At 37.4% G+C, this 18,089-nt stretch overlaps 1 protein-coding gene across 7 annotated transcripts in view; it reads right to left on the bottom strand.

Annotated features, from left to right (window-relative positions):
• LOC121415092 (dynein intermediate chain 2, ciliary) overlaps window positions 1-14,018 on the bottom strand; it is a 31,333-nt gene extending 17,315 nt beyond the window's left edge. For 3 of the 7 annotated variants that reach the window (XM_041608181.1, XM_041608182.1, XM_041608184.1), the window contains exons 1-8: window positions 13,882-14,017; window positions 12,561-12,644; window positions 11,554-11,607; window positions 11,016-11,063; window positions 9,208-9,288; window positions 8,319-8,445; window positions 6,395-6,424; window positions 158-231 (exon numbers count right to left, since the gene is read on the bottom strand). In XM_041608181.1, coding sequence (XP_041464115.1) covers window positions 158-231; window positions 6,395-6,424; window positions 8,319-8,445; window positions 9,208-9,288; window positions 11,016-11,063; window positions 11,554-11,607; window positions 12,561-12,644; window positions 13,882-13,911 — 528 coding nt within the window. In that variant the 5' untranslated portion in view covers window positions 13,912-14,017. Of the gene's footprint in view, window positions 1-157; window positions 232-6,394; window positions 6,425-8,318; window positions 8,446-9,207; window positions 9,289-11,015; window positions 11,064-11,553; window positions 11,608-12,560; window positions 12,645-13,881 lie in introns of all 7 variants that reach the window. The other 4 variants (XM_041608185.1, XM_041608186.1, XM_041608180.1 and 1 more) reach the window with 3 other exon arrangements.
• Window positions 14,019-18,089: the final 4,071 nt, after the last annotated feature.

Genomic DNA, 18,089 nt, shown 5'->3' with positions numbered 1-18,089 from the left:
CTCGGGCGGTGTGACCAGGCCTTTATGTAAATAAACCAGGAATGAGTGGTAAACTTCCTAACATTAAGTACCGGTAAAAAGTAACCATGCATACATGAAGCATATCACAAGGGCCATGGGGTGGGTGGGTATTTGGGAAGGGGCAAGAGATATTTACCTCTTCTGTCTTCTGATCACCGTCCTCCTCCTTCTTCTCCTCGCCAGCTTCGCTAATCGCCTGTTCACTGATAGCTGGAAAGGCAAATAGAGATTGTTTGATTGAGAGCAAATTATTAAAGATATTACATTACAGGTCATTAATTAAATTTATTCCCAAAGGCTTTTTTATTGTACATCTATACTGATTCACAGCCAATTGTCTTTGACAGTGAAATTCATGCAGCTTTTGCACAATTGCAATATCAGAAAACACTGTATCACTTGTGATTTGATGCAAAATGACAAATAAAACTAGTGATAAATTATAAATCAAAGACTTCTTGCATCACTTCTCACTTTTGAAATTACAGTATGTAAATACTTTTATATACACAGCCTGCAGCCGTTACATAGCCAAAGCACATTTGCTGTATTCATGCAACGTGCAAATGATCATTGTTCATGCAAAAGTATTTCAGCACAAAATGTCATTGAGCCAATGCTGCAAGCAAATGCTTCATTTACATTCCCTACTATGATAAAAACATTTACTGTACTTTTTCAATTAAATACATGTATGTATGGGTATAAAGCACTAAAATGAAAGAAAAATATATACTTATTAGCAAAGGTCTGACTCATCAAATCTGTGGATTTTTGTTCAAAATTCATGGTGCATTCATATGAGAAAGCATTTTCCATGCATTTATATTTTACCATTACTTTACAAATTCATTTATAAACATCATTACGAAAATGTCCCGTTTGATTCTCGACCTCACTTCGGACTGCAAACTGCGGTTTTATACCCCGATTCGCGTTTGGAAACTTTTCCAACCCCGATAAACCCATCCTGCCAGGTAATCCCCTTGTCTCGATTTCACCACCACGGGCCAGCTAAATGAGCGTTGAGCCAAGGACGAAATGATAAACAACGCTGTGCTATTACGTAAGACTTGTCTGCCTGTAGAAGGATCTTCGGAATGAAATTATTGTATTCGATATTAATCACGTTTTCAAAGGCATATTACATTCAGACATCCAATACTAGTCCATTTTCAATTTCGAACGAAGAAAATCGACCTTGAAATAAGGAAAGTAAGCGAATAAAAATTACGGTATGCTTAGCATGCAAGGACCGCGATGCATGCATAGTTTCTGTCCGTCCAGCAAGAAAATGGGTTCACTCGCGCAATGATACAGTCTTAACGTTCGGAAAATAGAAGTAATGGCATACCAACATACAAAGTATAATAATCATGCTGCTGATATGCACAAAAATATGAAATCATTATTTTTTTTTACCCCAAAGTCTTATTCATAATTTAAATACAAACTATGCCTGTAACTATTTTTTAATCGCAAACGTATTATTGCACCATACGTGGTTCTCCGGTAAACTGCCCATGTGCGCTGCATCCATTCCACCGTTTGTTTTGGGTCGTTTATACTTTTAGTTTCCACCATTAAATGTCTAACTTAGATATGTTGTGCTAATTTTTTTGTAAGTCAAAATGTTCATCGTTGGAGAGCGAGTTCAGGCGATTGATGAGTTGGGAAGATGGAGTGTTGGAAAGATCGATCACGTGTCTTAGTTTACAAAACCGCGTGCCCGTTGAACCCCGATCCCTTCAGTGCCCATTTTTAATATGTTCCCCTTCCTCAAGTACATCTTGTTGAATAATCACTTTAAAAAAAGTTGTTTTTTGCCCCCCCCCTTAGCCCCCTTTTCATAGTGAAAGTTCCTTTGCAGTGTCCTTTTTTATCTTTGATCAAGCGACCCATTTGAACATGCCCATATTTGATTGTGATAAATGTCTGTTTTATTTTCTAGTTCAAAATTTATCATTCTGCTAATATGAGGTGATTAAAATTAGCGCCTTGTCCTTTTTGTCGGGAGAAAGAGAGAGAGAGAAATAGAGATGGGGTGGAATTTCCACCCCATCTCTATTTCTCTCTATATATCTTTAACAAGGGCGCCGGAAGCGAGGGGGGCAGGGGGCACTTGCCCCCCCCCAAATAAATTTTTTGGGGGGCAAAACGAGATTTTGCCCCCCCCCCAATGTGCCCCCCTGAAAGTAGAAAAATGATAAATTTTTAAATAATTAAAGGACAAAAGTATACGATGAAGGCACTTTTATGCCCAAACATTGTCATTTCTATTGTCAAAAATGAACAATTTTGCCCCTGACGGAGCAATGACATTATCATAGTAAGCCTGGCGTCTTTTGACGAACAGTTCCTCTGTGAAACATACCTTTGAAAAGCCCCTTTTCCATCTTATTACAGTGTGATAACGTTTAACCTTTTAATGAATACATTTCAGACTAAAACCGAATGGCAAGCTAATTTTCTTTAATATCTAAACCTACAAATTATGAAAAAGATGGATATCTTCTTAGATAAATGATTTGATTTTATATATTTCGATCCAAAAAAGTGAAAAAAAATCAAGCACGTTTTGAAATAAAAAGATGGCTGTGTATTTATGCAAAGCGCAAGCGATTTTATTATTTTTATAACATGTCCTGAAAGTTTTCTTTTTTCCCAATTATTCACCTCCCTTCCATCATTCAACTTTCTTCCCGGTCCTATCTTTCTTCTTATTTTTCGCCTCACCTTCCGCCGCTTCGCCCCTTGATCTACCTATGATGACCCCTCCCACGGCAGGAATTTTGTGTAAAAATGGAGTATAAGTCTCGTTAATAGAGTGTTTAAAAACAAATTTGGGGGATAAAGCATAGTTAAAGTTCATTGTGAAGGATTAATCATAACTCATGAAAACTATTCTTTATACTGAGTACGCAAACAATGAAAATATTCTCAGTATATTCCAAGTAAATTTGGAATAAAGGGAAAGTGAATTGGATTAACAAAGGTATGATTTTACTGGGTATGGAACATTCTCGTCTAACCGTCTATGCACTAAATTCAGAGGCGATTTTCTTTTTTCATCATTTTTATTACTTATGAAATTGACAATGGCCATCGATGTCATCACTCTTTGGCTGGTATAAAGGGCTAGATGAGAGTTGGAGAATAGTTGGGCCGGTATGCCTTTTCTTTTCCTAACCAAGTTCTTAACAAAAACTATCTGTTTATATATATTTCGAAATTCGAGGATATAATTTCGATTTGAAATTATGTATTTTTTCCATAATAAAAGAGCACAAATAGTAGGGGGACATTTGATATTATGTACCCCTTTCCAAAATGGTAGGGGGACGCGTCCCCCCTGTCCCCCTGGGATTTCCGCCCATGGTGATGGGGGAGCTTTTGCATTTTCTAGAATAAAATTGAAAGATTTCGTGCACACTTTGGGTGAATTTTGCCCTCTCGATCGGTGGCCCCCGGATGCATACGGTCATGCATGTTTGTCATCTTAAAGTCTTTAAAAGGCCTATATTACATTGGTTTAAAACAATAGAGTTTGCAATAAGGCTCGTAATTTGCTGGAACTGCGACCCTGATCATGAAGAAACACCAGTCTGGGTCAGAAGGGAGGAAACAGGATCAAAAAGAACCCCAAGACTGTTTAATTCTCAAGAAATTTATTTTTGAATGCTCTTAGAAACGCAACTTTTACACTCAATTTTTACACCCTCAACCACACCCTCTCCCGCTCGATCGCTTCCGTATCTCACGCTTTCAAAAATATTGTGCCCCCTTCGGGATTTTGCCCCCCCAAAAAAAAAAAAGTGAAAGTGTTCCGGCACGCCTTGGTGGAAACAAATCTGAAAGAAAACATGAAACCAAGAAAGGTATTTCAGAGGGAGGTTTACCGTATACACAGGCTATATAGCCTTATAGGCCTACAAAATAAGAACAATAATGGGAGATAAAGAAGATCACCTGCTAATAACGCATGTGAATTAGAAAACGTTCTGAATAGATATGAATAGAACATTGAAATGCTATCCAAACATTGTGATTCATAATGCTGGTCTTTGTATTTTAATGTTCTATGTATAGGCCTACACCTCAGCTTTGAGAAAAGGACATTCATAGGCCTTACTACAGATATGATTGGCAAATGCACGTTCTTTAGAGGTGTAGATCAAAAGGGGGTGGATGAAGAAAATAAGTCTAGAAAGAAAAGAATTAGACAGCCAGACAGAGAGAAAGAAGGAAAGAAAGGAAGGAAGAAAATAAGTCTAGAAAGAAAAGAATTAGACAGCCAGACAGAGAGAAAGAAGGAAAGAAAGGAAGGAAGAAAGAAAGAAAGGAAGGAAGAGAGAGAGAAAGAAAGAAAGAAAAAAAGAAAGGAAGGAAGGGAGAGAGAGAAAGAAAGAAAGAAGGAAAGAAAGAAAAAACTTTCTATCAACGCGTGTATACATCCATGGCCATGCGCTCGCCGGAACTACACACATTGCAATCCATCGTGTGTGGCCCCCTGCTGTGACCGTAGATGCTGGGGTGAATTATCTTCGCGGACCGAGGTCAAGAAACAGGTGTTTCTATACTTAAATTTAATCTCTTGAGGGCAATAGGATTTGTATTACTGGGAGAAGATATTTGTTGATAAGGAAAAATGGGGTATACAGCCCTCAAACGAGAGATTTTCGTCATGATGACATAACCAGATTTCTTATCCAATGGATATTTCCAGCTCAATGAAAGTTGAGCTAAAGATGAGACCAAAAGTTTATCAAGAAGATGTCTATCCAGAAGTTCAAAAAAATCATGTTGTGAGCACTGCTCCTAGCCAAGAAATATTTTTGGTTAAAAATTGATATGAACTATGAGTGTTTCTGAAGCTATCCTCCTAATGTTTTCATACTGAGGGTCCATTGTTAATTGAATAAGATGCACTTGTGTTTTATACCGAAAGCATGGGGGTATATATCCATCATGACCTCTTATATATTTTTTATAAACTCAGAAAACAAACAAGTATTTTATGCACATTGTCACCTCCTGAGTTAATGCAATACAATAAATAATAATGATTATAGTAACCCTAGCCGGATACAGTACGTACAAACTCACTTTTATGTCTGTGTGGGTATAATTAATATATATGCTTTGAAGTGGAGTGGTAACAACAATGTTGGGACATAAAACAGAGTGATATTTTGATGTGAATTTAATCATTGAGTACAATACATGTATATATTTGTAAACTTAGGTGGTATTTAGGCTAATTATAAAAGCCTTACGTATACACATGAATACCTTGTCACTATCACTTTGCGGATACTGTATAAGCAACACTTTACAGTAAAGTTTAAATATTTTGTCTGAAGTCATAAATGAGAATATATACAAGAATTGACAAAATGCGGCCATTGAAAAAAAATCATGCAAGAGGATACCATACACTCTTGTCTCAATTAGTATCAGGAGTGCCAACTCTGTATTAAAATTGGAAATTTTAATGGATGGGGACAATTATTTAGGATGACTAAAGAGTATTTTCTTTATTCAACATTCTCCAATAGGTATGTGTATTATAACATTTTAGAAAAAAAAATGTAATTTTCATTAACTTTAAGATAATTTTCATAAATATACCAAAAATGGGAAAATTACGTAAAGGGGTGGTGTGTTATAAAGCAGTTTGTACATGTAAGTTGCAGGGGGTGTTGACAAGGCCACATTTTGCTGGCCTTGTCATCTTGCCAAGTTACATGTACAGATGCTCGGGGAGGTGTTTTTTCTCTTGTGGCCTCGTGATCCCGGGAAGTACCAGCCTGGATTACATCCTTGGTATTATAGTTGCAAACAACTTTATGACTTGGTGACCCATTTGAGTGGTAAATGAGATCTAGTGCAAGTACTAAAACCCAAATCATATTTCCTCAAATCATAAACTCTGCATTCAAGGGAGCATCTCATTAAAGAACTTGTCGGGCATTTTATCTGACCAAGTCCTGTTTCATCCGACAGTTACCATGGTAACAGTGCATTCTCAGCCAAACAAATCAAAGTCAATTTGTCAGATCTGACAACAAAAATCTTTATGAAATACTCCCCAAGGATTTTAATACCCAAGACTGGGACTTCATTTCACCTGATGAGAAAAAAAAAGATGGTTGTTGTTGAAAATGATAGGTCACCAATTGTGCCTGAAGTTGTTTGAAACTTATAGAGTTTTTGAGAGACCAACCTGATACCAAACAGGAATACTTATGTTAAAAAGGCAACAGACAAGAATACACATAACAGACTGAACACATGTACAGAACAAGCAGCAATAGATAGTACATGTAGCGCATAAGATAGGTGATTGATTGTTAATAGAAACGAGACCTACCGCCACTCCAACGTTTGAAGAAAAGACCAACTTTGTATTAGAAGAGGATAAATGGAAGAGCGAGAGAGTTAGAAACACACCCGTTAACATTCAAAAGTTTATTCAAACATCCACTCCACAGTCGTCTACAAGAGCATTCTAATCTTGAGACATTCGAGATTAAAACTGAAGTGGGGATACACATACATGTATTCTTTCACGTCTTTTATCTGATTACATTTACATGTACTAGGCCTACTAAGTGTTAGTAATTGTGAGATTTGGGAAAGTTTCCCAGATTATCCCTTTAATGTACACAGGAAAATTTACACATTTTCCTAAATTCTAGAATCAGAGTCTTATGAAAGAATACACTATCAAACATGCATGTTCAGCAATTCTGTGGATAACTAATTATAAACAAGATTTTGATTTCCTAAACTTCTTACAAGAAAATATTTCTCAAAGTGCCAAATATACTATATGTACAAATATTCAGTAAATGTAGACTACAGTGCAGCAACGTTGTGTAAAATAAATATAATGTGCACAATGCTTATGAATTATAACTTTAGTGTAAAAAGAAACAATTCTAATATCACTTTTTGAACATTTTGAAAGTTTTGCAACATATATGTTATACTACAACACTTAATCTGGAGTCTATATTCCTAATTTTACCATACTAAACATCAATCGTAGACCCAAAACCTAACTTTGACCAAAATTTTACATGGTTGAGTGTATGTACATATAGTAGTAGAGAGAGAGAGAGAGTGAGTTAGTGTCATGATTGCACCTATTTCAGTGTGGTGAGAAATCAAGATATGAAAACACATGGTGTCAAAGATACTATCCCATTTTGAAACAAAAGAAGATACGCATACAAGTACATGTGAAGTCACTTTGCTATTCCACTCATATCAGGTGAAATTAAGTGCATGACTGCCCGTCTTAAAACCTTTAACAAGTTGGCCAAACTGACTATTAAGTCCTCAATGTTAGTCCGAAACACTGTGACTAAGCTTTAAAATGATACGTCTTTTTTTTAATTAACAAACTGAACCCATATAGCAAACTTGATTGAATGCACAAGAATTTCAGGACTGGTGTCTGAATATATTCACTCTTGTATGCAAGATCTGTTGAAACTCTTATGGAAAGAATCAAAATGGCAAAAAGGAAACTTTTGTGTCTCCTGCTGCTTTTTCCAATATACACAATTTCATAAATTTTATTTTGAAACATAACTATTTTCAGAGATAAGTGTTTCGCACCATATTACAGGTTTTGAGGAGATAAAAGCGTGCATATCTACAAGCTTTAAAAAAATATAAAACGTACCAAAATTAGTTTTTTGTTCAATGACAGTTTATGCCCTTTTACTTCCCTTCGTCAAGAGTGTATAATACTATTGGCTCCTTGTGTCACCGATAGCATCAGCGTGGTCGCTGATTTCTTGTAATTTGCATAGGTTTCATATTTATAAAATGTGTGGAATGTTGTAAGGGATTCAGTCCTATAGTCAAAACTATACACAGTATTTGTTAGTTTTTTTATTCAATAAATGAAGAAAAAAAATCTCCTTCACAAATGTCTTTCTAAAATGCAAGAAACTATAGCAAACTGTTTTGATACTAAAACTGCAAATACCATGAAGCATAAAACAGACCCTGATATATATTCATCACCCATGTTTTCCCTATAGATGCAAAGTTCTATCTACCTGCACTAATGTTATGTTAGTAAAAGAGACGAGTTCAAAGAAAAATTTAGCCAACCACATTCTCAGATCTAGTCATGAAACAGTCGGAAACAAATCAGAAAATGCAGCGGGAGAGGTTTGAACAACTTTCCCCACAGCTAAGGCTCTGTAATCCAGACCAGAGGACCTAGTTTGGATACAACTTCCTTGATTCAAGCCTTCAGAAGCCCCATGTTTTACCTTCAGAAGCATTATGTCTTTGCTGTTGTCTCCTGGCTTCATCGGAATCCTTGTGGATCATGTTACCATCAAGCGAGAAATGGATGGCCAGTTGGTCCACGTGGGACGTTTGCTTGAAGGAACAATCCTACAATATGAAAAAGATACATTAATAATAATAATAATAGTACATAATGATGATGATGATGATATTGATGATGATGTCAGACTCCACCCAGGGTAGCCACTTTGGTTCTGAAAACTGTTCTTCCAGCAACCCCTGCTTAATATAAAATTATCATTACCCTGGCTTTATCGTAGCTACCTTGATCGGGCGCTCAAGCATTAAAGGAATTCATTCCGGATACCCATTTATTTCACCTGGGTGGAGAGTGGCAAATGTTGATAAATGCGTTGCCAAAGGATGCGAGTGCTACGGTGGGATTAGAACCCCCAGGCCTTGTGGCTCATAGTCCAGAGACTTATTAACTTGCCCATAATACTTGACTTCTACACAAATAAAAAGAAAAAAATTGTGACAATTTTCATTTTGTATGAAAGCACTGTATGGATAAGACTTGAGAACATGACCAGCTGTGGGTTCATCGCTGCAAAATTAAAAATCAAAGTAGATTCAATGAACCAGGCGCAGATCCAGCCGGATTAGACACAAAAGTTTGGGAGGCCTCCTATCTGGTGATAGTGCAAAAACAATATGGCCCCTGAAATTGCATTGTGTCTCATCTGGCTGGGACCAACCCTGGGCTCAACAGCACATCTCAATGGCAGTTAATGTGAATTTATCATAATAGAAAGAATGTAGGCATATCAAGAGAATGTGATATCCCCTATTCACTTGCCTGCATGAGAACTTGCACACGCCGGTAGTGGCAGTGGCTAATTGACTTACCTTGAAGCTGTATCTGACGATATTTTGTGGAGCATGAGGATTGTTGGCAGTTAGGATCCTGGTGAACTCTTCCTTCAGCTCCTGTTGGGTAAAAATAGAAAATGAAGTGTAACGATCAGCTCTGAATACCATCTGAAATCTTAAACATCAACTTTTAATATCATGCTCCATTGGCATACATCTATTGACAATTACAAAAATATTGAATGCTATAAATAAAAAGCATGCTGACTGTTGTATTTTATTTCATACCTTATTCCCAATATTTCAATGTATTTCCCCAAAAATGTAATTGAAATCTATATGGTAGGGGGTCCTAAAGCTGCGCGGGTCCTAAAGCTACGCACCACTCATCGCGCATGCAGTTCTTAATGGCAAATGCGCACTTTGTGTTGAATTGTGACTGCAGAGTGACGAACGATTCCTATTCAATTTTTTCTACAGAGGCTGCAGTAAATCTCTAAATGCAGAGAACACCCACAACTTTTTTTGAGCTATATTCTCTTTAATTTCATATTATCCTATAATAGCATGAACATATTTTAGAAATTGAGGCACAGGAAATTCTATTTTTCTGCATGATAAATCGAGTGCGTAGCTTTAGGACCCCTTCTAACATCGGGCGGCGAATTCAAGAGGTGTTCGGAAAACACGGCGGGATTTTCGTATTAGTGAGTTTTGTGATATTTTGTTCTTGCTTAATGATCTTTAGAATATTTGCCACAAGTTAGCGACAGATAATTTGTTCAAATATTAAAATTGGCATAGTTTCTATCGTTTGTAAACAAAGTGCGTAGCTTTAGGTCCCCCCATCATACATCCCGTTGTAACAGGAATCTAAATTTGTGTGTTACCCCAGATTTGTTTAAGACAAGAAGCCCAATACCTTCAGTCTTCATTGGGAGAAAGGCTTAATTGTATGTATTTGGCCAATATGTACTTGAGTGAAGCAGAGTGGGGCAGAAACATGTGAGATTTTTTTTTCAATCATGTTTTGCAATGCATGCAGTGATGTGCAGAGGCCTCAGGATAGCAAGGTCTATGTGAACGTTTCACAAAGTGCTTTGTCAGTAATCATCGCTGAAAACAGTTACAAACTACTTTATAATTCAGGTGATCTGATGTGCTGAGAGCAAACTGTCTATGAAAAATTACTGCCACAATGGTTCATATGAGAGCTACCTTGATATAAACACTGAATTGATGCAAGAGTGCTGATAAGTGGAACATTAATCCTCATTGCCAAGCCAGGATCCCGTAACACAAAGCTGTTCGTAAGTTAAGAGTGACTTTAAGAACGACTGGTGATCCTTTCTTACGCACTAAACCATCGCCTATGGTGTATACCATTTACCAAAAGAAAGGATCACCAGTCGTTCTTAAAGTCGTTCTTATCTTACGAACAGCTTTATGAAACACCCACCTGGATCCAGTAACACAAATAGCGATTGAACATAAAATTGATTTTTCAAGATTGATTGTAAATTCTAGTCAATGCAATCAATCGTAAGGATCTTCTTCTGCAATGACTGCTAAGCTTTGTATGCTTGTAGAGGACTAGGGGATTTCTGTTCCTATATGTATTTGCGAATTTGCAAACATCAACATACTTTAAATTAAATAAACTTAGATAACAATTTCAATATCTTCCTAACTCAGTGATCAAATGTGACCTACAATTATAAACTTGACCAAAATTCCATTTGATTCAGATGGGGGGAAACATGGACATGTGACTATATATAATACAAAAAACAATGGTTTTTAGACAGGTTAGGATTAAAAGATAAAATCCATCTTGGTCTTACTTGTTCATTCAACTCCAGCTGATCATCTGGCTTTATCAGAGACTTTGTCTGCAGAAAGATAGGAAGAAAACAAATAGTACTTAATGAATAATAAGTACAATATATCACTCAAAATGCAGACACACATTGCTTTCAAAAGCTGAAGCAATTATTCTTTAATCTCCATTTATTGAGATATAAAAAGAGTGAAGCTGAATTTCAACAAAAGTAAATACATGTGTTTCAAAAAAGTAAATACACATTGCATTGAAAAATGGATATTAAAACTGTATTACAATTAAAAGTAATCCAAAAAGCATATCATTTACATGTATATTGAAAAAAAATACATTTAAAAGGTGACAAAATGCATAGAACTTAAAAGTGACAAAACTATGCAGAGTTTCCAAACACTGTGTTTCACCATTACTGCAACAAGTATAAACCAACAAAGGTGCAGCCTATGCCTAAAAATACCATATAGTTTGACAATGTTAAAGTGATTAAAAAAATGTTTAGGGGTATTTTTTCTTTTGAATTGGAAAGAAATCAAGCTTACCTGCATCCACTCCTCACCGCCATGTTCTCCCGCCTCTGTGGCGTCATCATCATCCTTTCAAAAAATAATAAAACAAATAATTTAACATTAATGGTGCACCGGGGTCTTGTCTTACACATACACACAAGTGTAACAGGTTCAAAAAGATTATGAATGCTTTTATAACATTAACATCCAATATTTTCTGAACAATTCTATAAGATTGTTCCATCATCCAAGACGTTACAAATTTCACCCTTATCATATCAATTTTCCCTTTAGAAATGCCAAGTAGCTACATGATTACAGTCCACTGAGGTAAACTATAAGAATCAACTGGGGCTTGTTGCAGAAAAAGCTGCGTTTAAACGCAAGTCAAAGTATCAATCGCAGGTACAAAATACGGGTGCTTCAATGGCTGAAAATCAAGTTGCGCGAGATTTTTTGAGTTGCGTTTGATTGCAACTCTTTCTGCAATGGGCCCTCTTTCTGTTAAGAGATAAAAGCAATTCTGTCTACAGACAAACAAAATTTTAAAACAATACAACAAAATTTTTGATATCCTGTGCCACTTTTCTGAATATTATATTTTATTCTAATAATTGTCATGGTGATCAAAAATGATATTGGCTTAAATCTGTGTACATATGACTAAAGTCAATCAAAAGTGCACCTTCAAAATCTGTTATGATAACTATAAGAAAGAAGATAAATAAAGAGATAAAATGATTTTCTAAATTACTAGCCATGGTTAATCAGGAAAGCAGGATAACACCTTCATGTACAGCGTACCAAAAAAGAAACTTGCTTAACATCATTCCAGAATCATGTATGTATCCATCAAGCCCTGCCCTCATTTTTTCTCCCCTTTTCCTCCCTCTTCTCTTTCTCTCTTTCTTTCTTTCCTTCCTTCCTTCTTCCTTTCCTTTCCTCTCCTCTGTCTTATCCTCTCTCCTCTCCTCTCTTTTTTTCTCTCTGTCTCTCTCTTTTCCTCTCTAACCTATTTCAAGCTACTTTTTATTACTCACCTTCTTGCCCTTTGCTGGTGCTCTGGCTTTATTAACCTTTAGGGTACTGGCTCCACCAGCTTGGCTTCCACCTTGGGTGGAACCCTACATGGTAAAACAAAGGAAGATAACATATTTTAATTGAACAAGGACAGAATATTTTGAACAAAGTTGCACACAAAAACTAATGAACAACTTTCATCTTACCTAGACCTATTAAATGGCATAAAAAGCAAAAGTTTAAGGCAGCATTTTTTTTTATTTATAAAAAAATCAGTAGGTCTACTAGCCCTTAAATTGTGATAAAATTACAAACTGTTAATTGTATGAAAGGGGCCCATGGGACATGTCTGCACACCAAATTGGACTAAAGATTAAAGCATGAATTTCTTTGATAAAAAGTCTACCAAACTAAAGGCAAAGCTTAATCCAAATTCAATTTTCGAAATTTGTCTGTTATAAAACAATCATGAGACATTAATCAATTAAAAATAGTCAAACATAAGTCTAAATATTTAGGAGTCTTTCTTCAAGTCTACCGTAAGATTGGAAAGTGCATTTTCTAATAATAATATACATGTATAACCACAAAATAAGACAAATTAATCCTAGGCGTAAATTCATATCTGAATTGTACGCACCTTAAAACCCAAGATAACAACAACAACAACAACAGTCCACTAATCACTCTCACTCACTGTGTCAGTGTCTAAGACTCAAGTCAAGCCTCGAGACAAGTTATTCAATCAAATCATTGCAACTTGCATGAATTGGTCACTCAATTCTCAACTTAAGTCAAGACAGTTAACCACTCACCAGGCAGCACAGTGTCACCGACACTCGCACTGGCACGCACAGACAAGTTGCATTAAAAGGCATTATCGTGGTTTATGTCACCAGTTCATTCACTGCCATTTATTTTGTCAACGGCAGTGACTTTCCACTCCCATTGACTTTGTAGTTGTACACAACGAGCGCACACAAGAGAGAGAGCGGCAAATTTCACGATAAGGACCATTAAAAAATAAACAAAACCATGGGCACTCTTTCAATTCTGTTTATCTTCCAATCTTTTTTTAATGAACAAAAGAACACACTTATATTTGAGGCGTGGAGCTACGCGCGGCTTCCCTAGCCTTGGCCTAGGCCAAAGCGAGGCTTATTTTACCGGGTACCGATCGGGCTGCCGTTTGTTGCCGCTCCGTTTCTGCACTGTCTCCCTCTGGCACTCTGCAGCTGTTGTTACCGACTCTGTCAGCCGAGGCAAAGGAGGCCGCTAAACCCTTAAAATTATCAAGTGATATTGAATTAATCATAAGTAAAAATACAAAGAATATATTACCCCTTTTGTTTTGGTCGACTTCACTGGCATTCCTCCTCAAGTAAATAGTTAATTATTGCATAATATTACAGAAAAAATAGTTGTCGTATCGACTCACAGTGACCACGGAAGCCAAAGTCTGTTGTTAAGGAAACTGCGCATGCGCGTGCGATCATGTTTTTTTTCTCCGACGACTCGTACTCGATTTATCAGGGATTTATTTCTCTTCCTTCTTTCTTGTGTTGAGTTGAGAAAAATGACTATTTTTGCCACTGCTTTGATTTTACAACCTAAACCAAATACTTTTACAAACTTGAAGTGACATTCCTAAGGGGTACGTGGTAAAACATTCCGGGCGCTTGGTTCCGGAGGGGGGGGGGCACTCGACCCAAAAAGTGGTAGGGGTGTACGTGTGCCGCGGGCCGGCCGCGACGAAAAACGGGGGCTTGGAGCGGGCTTATTGTAAAAAGGAGGGTCCTCGGAACGGGCTTCGGAACTACAAAAGTTTGTAAAAACGGGGGTCCTTGGAACGGATCACCGAGTCCGTATGCATCCCTACGGAACGGGCATGCGTGCATGATGCAGCTAGCAGAGGCGATGATCGGATAGCGCTCTGCGGCCGCTTTTTACCAAAATTGCAGCTCACTCCAGCAGATCAATGCGACCGGAACGGCGTAACGAAAAATATGCGAAGCTTTGGAGCGGATTTCTGTCTTATTTTTTTCTCGATAAGAAGAAAATGGTATGCCTTGGTCTTGGAGCGGCTTTCTTTGTGCTTTTTCCTCAATAAGACAGTATGCCTTGGAACGCAAATTCGAGTGTAAAAGTGGGGGTCCCCTCCGCGGCACATACCCACTATGCATTATATACTGAGTGCCCCCCCCCCGGGGCTTGGTTACGAGGACTCTGTAATTGTTTTCTTTATTTTTCAAAAGTTATGTATAAAAAAAATGATGATGGACATTTTATTCTATTTCTTCCTGGATTATTTTTCTCCTGCCATTTGTTAAAATAAATGTTAAAGGACTCTGTTTTTTTCATTCAATAACGAGATAAGAAAATTCAGGATAGTCACCATGATGTATATGGGGCAGTTAATAGCCTTGCTATCATCATGATCTTGATCAGTGGCGGACCGTGACCCCGAGGAGACAAAGCATTGGGGGGCGGCATTGTTCACAAACAATGCAGTGCCCCCCCATGCTTTGTCTCCTCCGGGTCACGATCCGCTACTGATCTTGAAAACCTTGTATATACTTCCTCCTTATCATCGTGATCATCACTGGCCGATCCAGTGGGGGCAAAGCCGGCCCGTGCCCCCCCCCCCTTTGAAAGTGTAGACTTTTTTTCTTTTTGTCTGTTTGCTTGTCAATTTTTCCTCGGGTAAATGTGCCTCCCCCCTTTTTGAAAATCACGGATCCGCCCCTGATGATCATACTTGTCATATGATTCACTATAAAATAATAAAATGTTCGACTGTCTTTAATTCTATTGGGGGATGATAATACACGGCGCACTTCCCCACCTGAAATATTGGGCGGATATCCCTCACCCCGTGATCAACACCGGTGGTAAATCAGAGATTGGCCGAGGGGGGGGGGTTACAAATGAAGAGCTCACTTGCAAAAGGGGTTAGGTCCATTTTCAATTAAATTTGATTAATTTATGTCTCAATGTATAGGTTTTTAGTATAGCTCTATGATATGATGCCAAAGAAAAGTTGAAATTCCCATTAAAAAGTGAACTAAAATGGGAAAGAAAAATCACTTTTATAATAAAAAGGGGTTAGGTCCAGCCAGATTTTTGTTTTTGGAAAAGAATATATATGGAGACAGGTAAATTTTATTTATACCCAACTTTTTGTTTAGACGTTTTTTTTTGCAGTGATCCGATCATTCACTTCAAATGAATTATATCATACAAAATAATATAACAAATGCACAAATCAAATGACATTGTAGACAATCGAAACAAATAAACATAGCATAGGCCCCTATAAATTGTATCAGGAAAGAGACATAATCCAAAATCACAGCTGTATGCAGCTAAAGCAACTTAACAAAATGATATATGTAACAGCTACTCAAACTGAATGAATGAATGAATGAGTGAGTGAGTGAGTGAGTGAGTGAGTGAATGAATGAATGAATGAATGAATGAATAGATGGATGGATGGATGGGTGGATTCATGGATGGATGGATGGATGGATGGATGGATGAGTGAATTAATGAATGAATGAATGAGTGAGTGAGTGAATGAGTGAGTGAGTGAATGAATGAATGAATGAATGAATTAATTAATTAATGACTATGCATTCTTCAGCCCCATGAGTCCCCCCCCCTCCCTGCTTAATCAAGACACCGATACGCTAATCAAACTACTAGTAACACACCAGACAACAGCAAGAGAAATATACAGGGAAAAATACCAAAAGAGAGAGAGCAAGAGCGAGCGAAATAAAAACAAACAAAAGACAGAAACAAAAACACAAAAATACTAAACAACAAGAAGAAGAAAGAACCAATAAACAGACAAGACAGATGGCAGTTCACAATGGCAGTGATTGATCGACTCAATCGGCGCTGCCAGACGAGGGACCCCCTCCTCCCTTCCTCATCCTTTTTATTTTGCTTTAAAAAAAACTTTCAAGACATTTTTATAGTGGCGCGTTAACGTATTTCGCTCTATTGCAATTTTCTTTTCTTCTTCTTTGCTTATAAGTAACATTTCACTTATCTCTTCATTAGTTGGTGGTTTACCCCTCCACCTTCCTTGATATATTAAATAGTAGATTACCAAAATGATATAATTGAGATATTTATCGTTTTCAGTTGTTTCCTCGAGATGTAGCGTACATGATAATATGACTTTAGGTGGACTTCGATCAATATTAAAGAGCGTCATCTACGTCAACAAAATTTTCAAGCTTGTGGCCCTTCTTATTTGATCTCCGACCTTAGCGAAGAAGAACACATAGAAGAGAGATTATGTGTGTGTGTGTGTATTTGAGTTTTGTCAAACGTGTATCCCTTTTTTTTAATAACTGATTTCATTGTTTCTCCTTTAAGTTATGATTTATGTTTGTATTAAGTTAGTGAAAAAAGTCAAATTATGAAATGTAAAATATTATATTATGTGTTTTGAAATGTTATATATTTTGTTCATGGAATCAGAATAAAACAGTATGGAAAAAAAAGTGTATCAATCAGATATGATTATTTACGTCTGGGACCGACCTTTAACGTCACCATCCGAAAGACGTGACCAGGGCTCGAACCTCGAACCTCTGCATCAATTTGTAACTTCCCCACAGCTTGGATTACAGGCGCACGCCACAACGCCCAGTTATAGCAGGCCTCAACGCCCAGTTATAGCAGTTATAGCAGGCGCGTAGCCAGGGGGGGTGGGGGCGGTCGCCCCCCCCCCCAAAAAAAAAAAGAAGGGGAAAAGGAGGAAAAGAAAAAGCGAAAGAAGGAAAGGGAAGAAAGGTATACCTTTGTTATTTTTTCCTTCTTTTTCGGTCAAAAGAATAAAAACCTAAACGAGATCGTTCTTCGATCTCTGGATCTCTTCATACAAAATTTTGCTTCCGCGCTCCGTGCGGGAAAAGTACGAATTTTGCCATTCCCTTTTGTTTCCCACACCTTTTTTTTTTACTCCGTTTTTACCCTTCCCGACTGTGGGAATCGTTTATTCTTGCCAGAAGTTATAAAATATTCATGGATGTACAGAGTGGAAAAGTATTTTATTTTCATATTGAATTGACACAAAATTTTGGCTCTTCTGTTCGGAGCGGGTAAACATTACCATCAGTGGCGTACCTAGGATTTTTCACAGGGGTGGCAAACCGGTCGAAAAATTTGACAAGCAAAAAAAAAAGTCTTAAATCGTATCAGAAAAAAATGTGACAAGCAAAAAAATTGTCTTCAATCGCACCAGAAAGAAATTTGACAAAAAAAGGGTCTGCAAGCTCGTCAGGGGGCAGGGATATGTCATTTGCATGAGCTGTGACTCGGGGGCAGACTGCCCCCTCTGCCCCGCCCGTAGGTACGCTAGTGATTACCATCACTCCCCGAATCCCCAAATATGCTATATTTTTCCGCTTAATTTTCAGCAAGTAATTTTTGGCAAAACATCTGCTCAAAGGGGGAGGCATTAAATTCGTGCCGTGCTAAATGCAAAAGTAGTACGATACTAAACTTCATTCTTATCGCTGCACATCCATCTG

Source organism: Lytechinus variegatus, chromosome 5 (assembly GCF_018143015.1).
Source record: "Lytechinus variegatus isolate NC3 chromosome 5, Lvar_3.0, whole genome shotgun sequence".
NCBI lineage: Eukaryota > Metazoa > Echinodermata > Echinoidea > Temnopleuroida > Toxopneustidae > Lytechinus > Lytechinus variegatus.
This window is presented reverse-complemented; position numbering and strand designations above follow the sequence as displayed.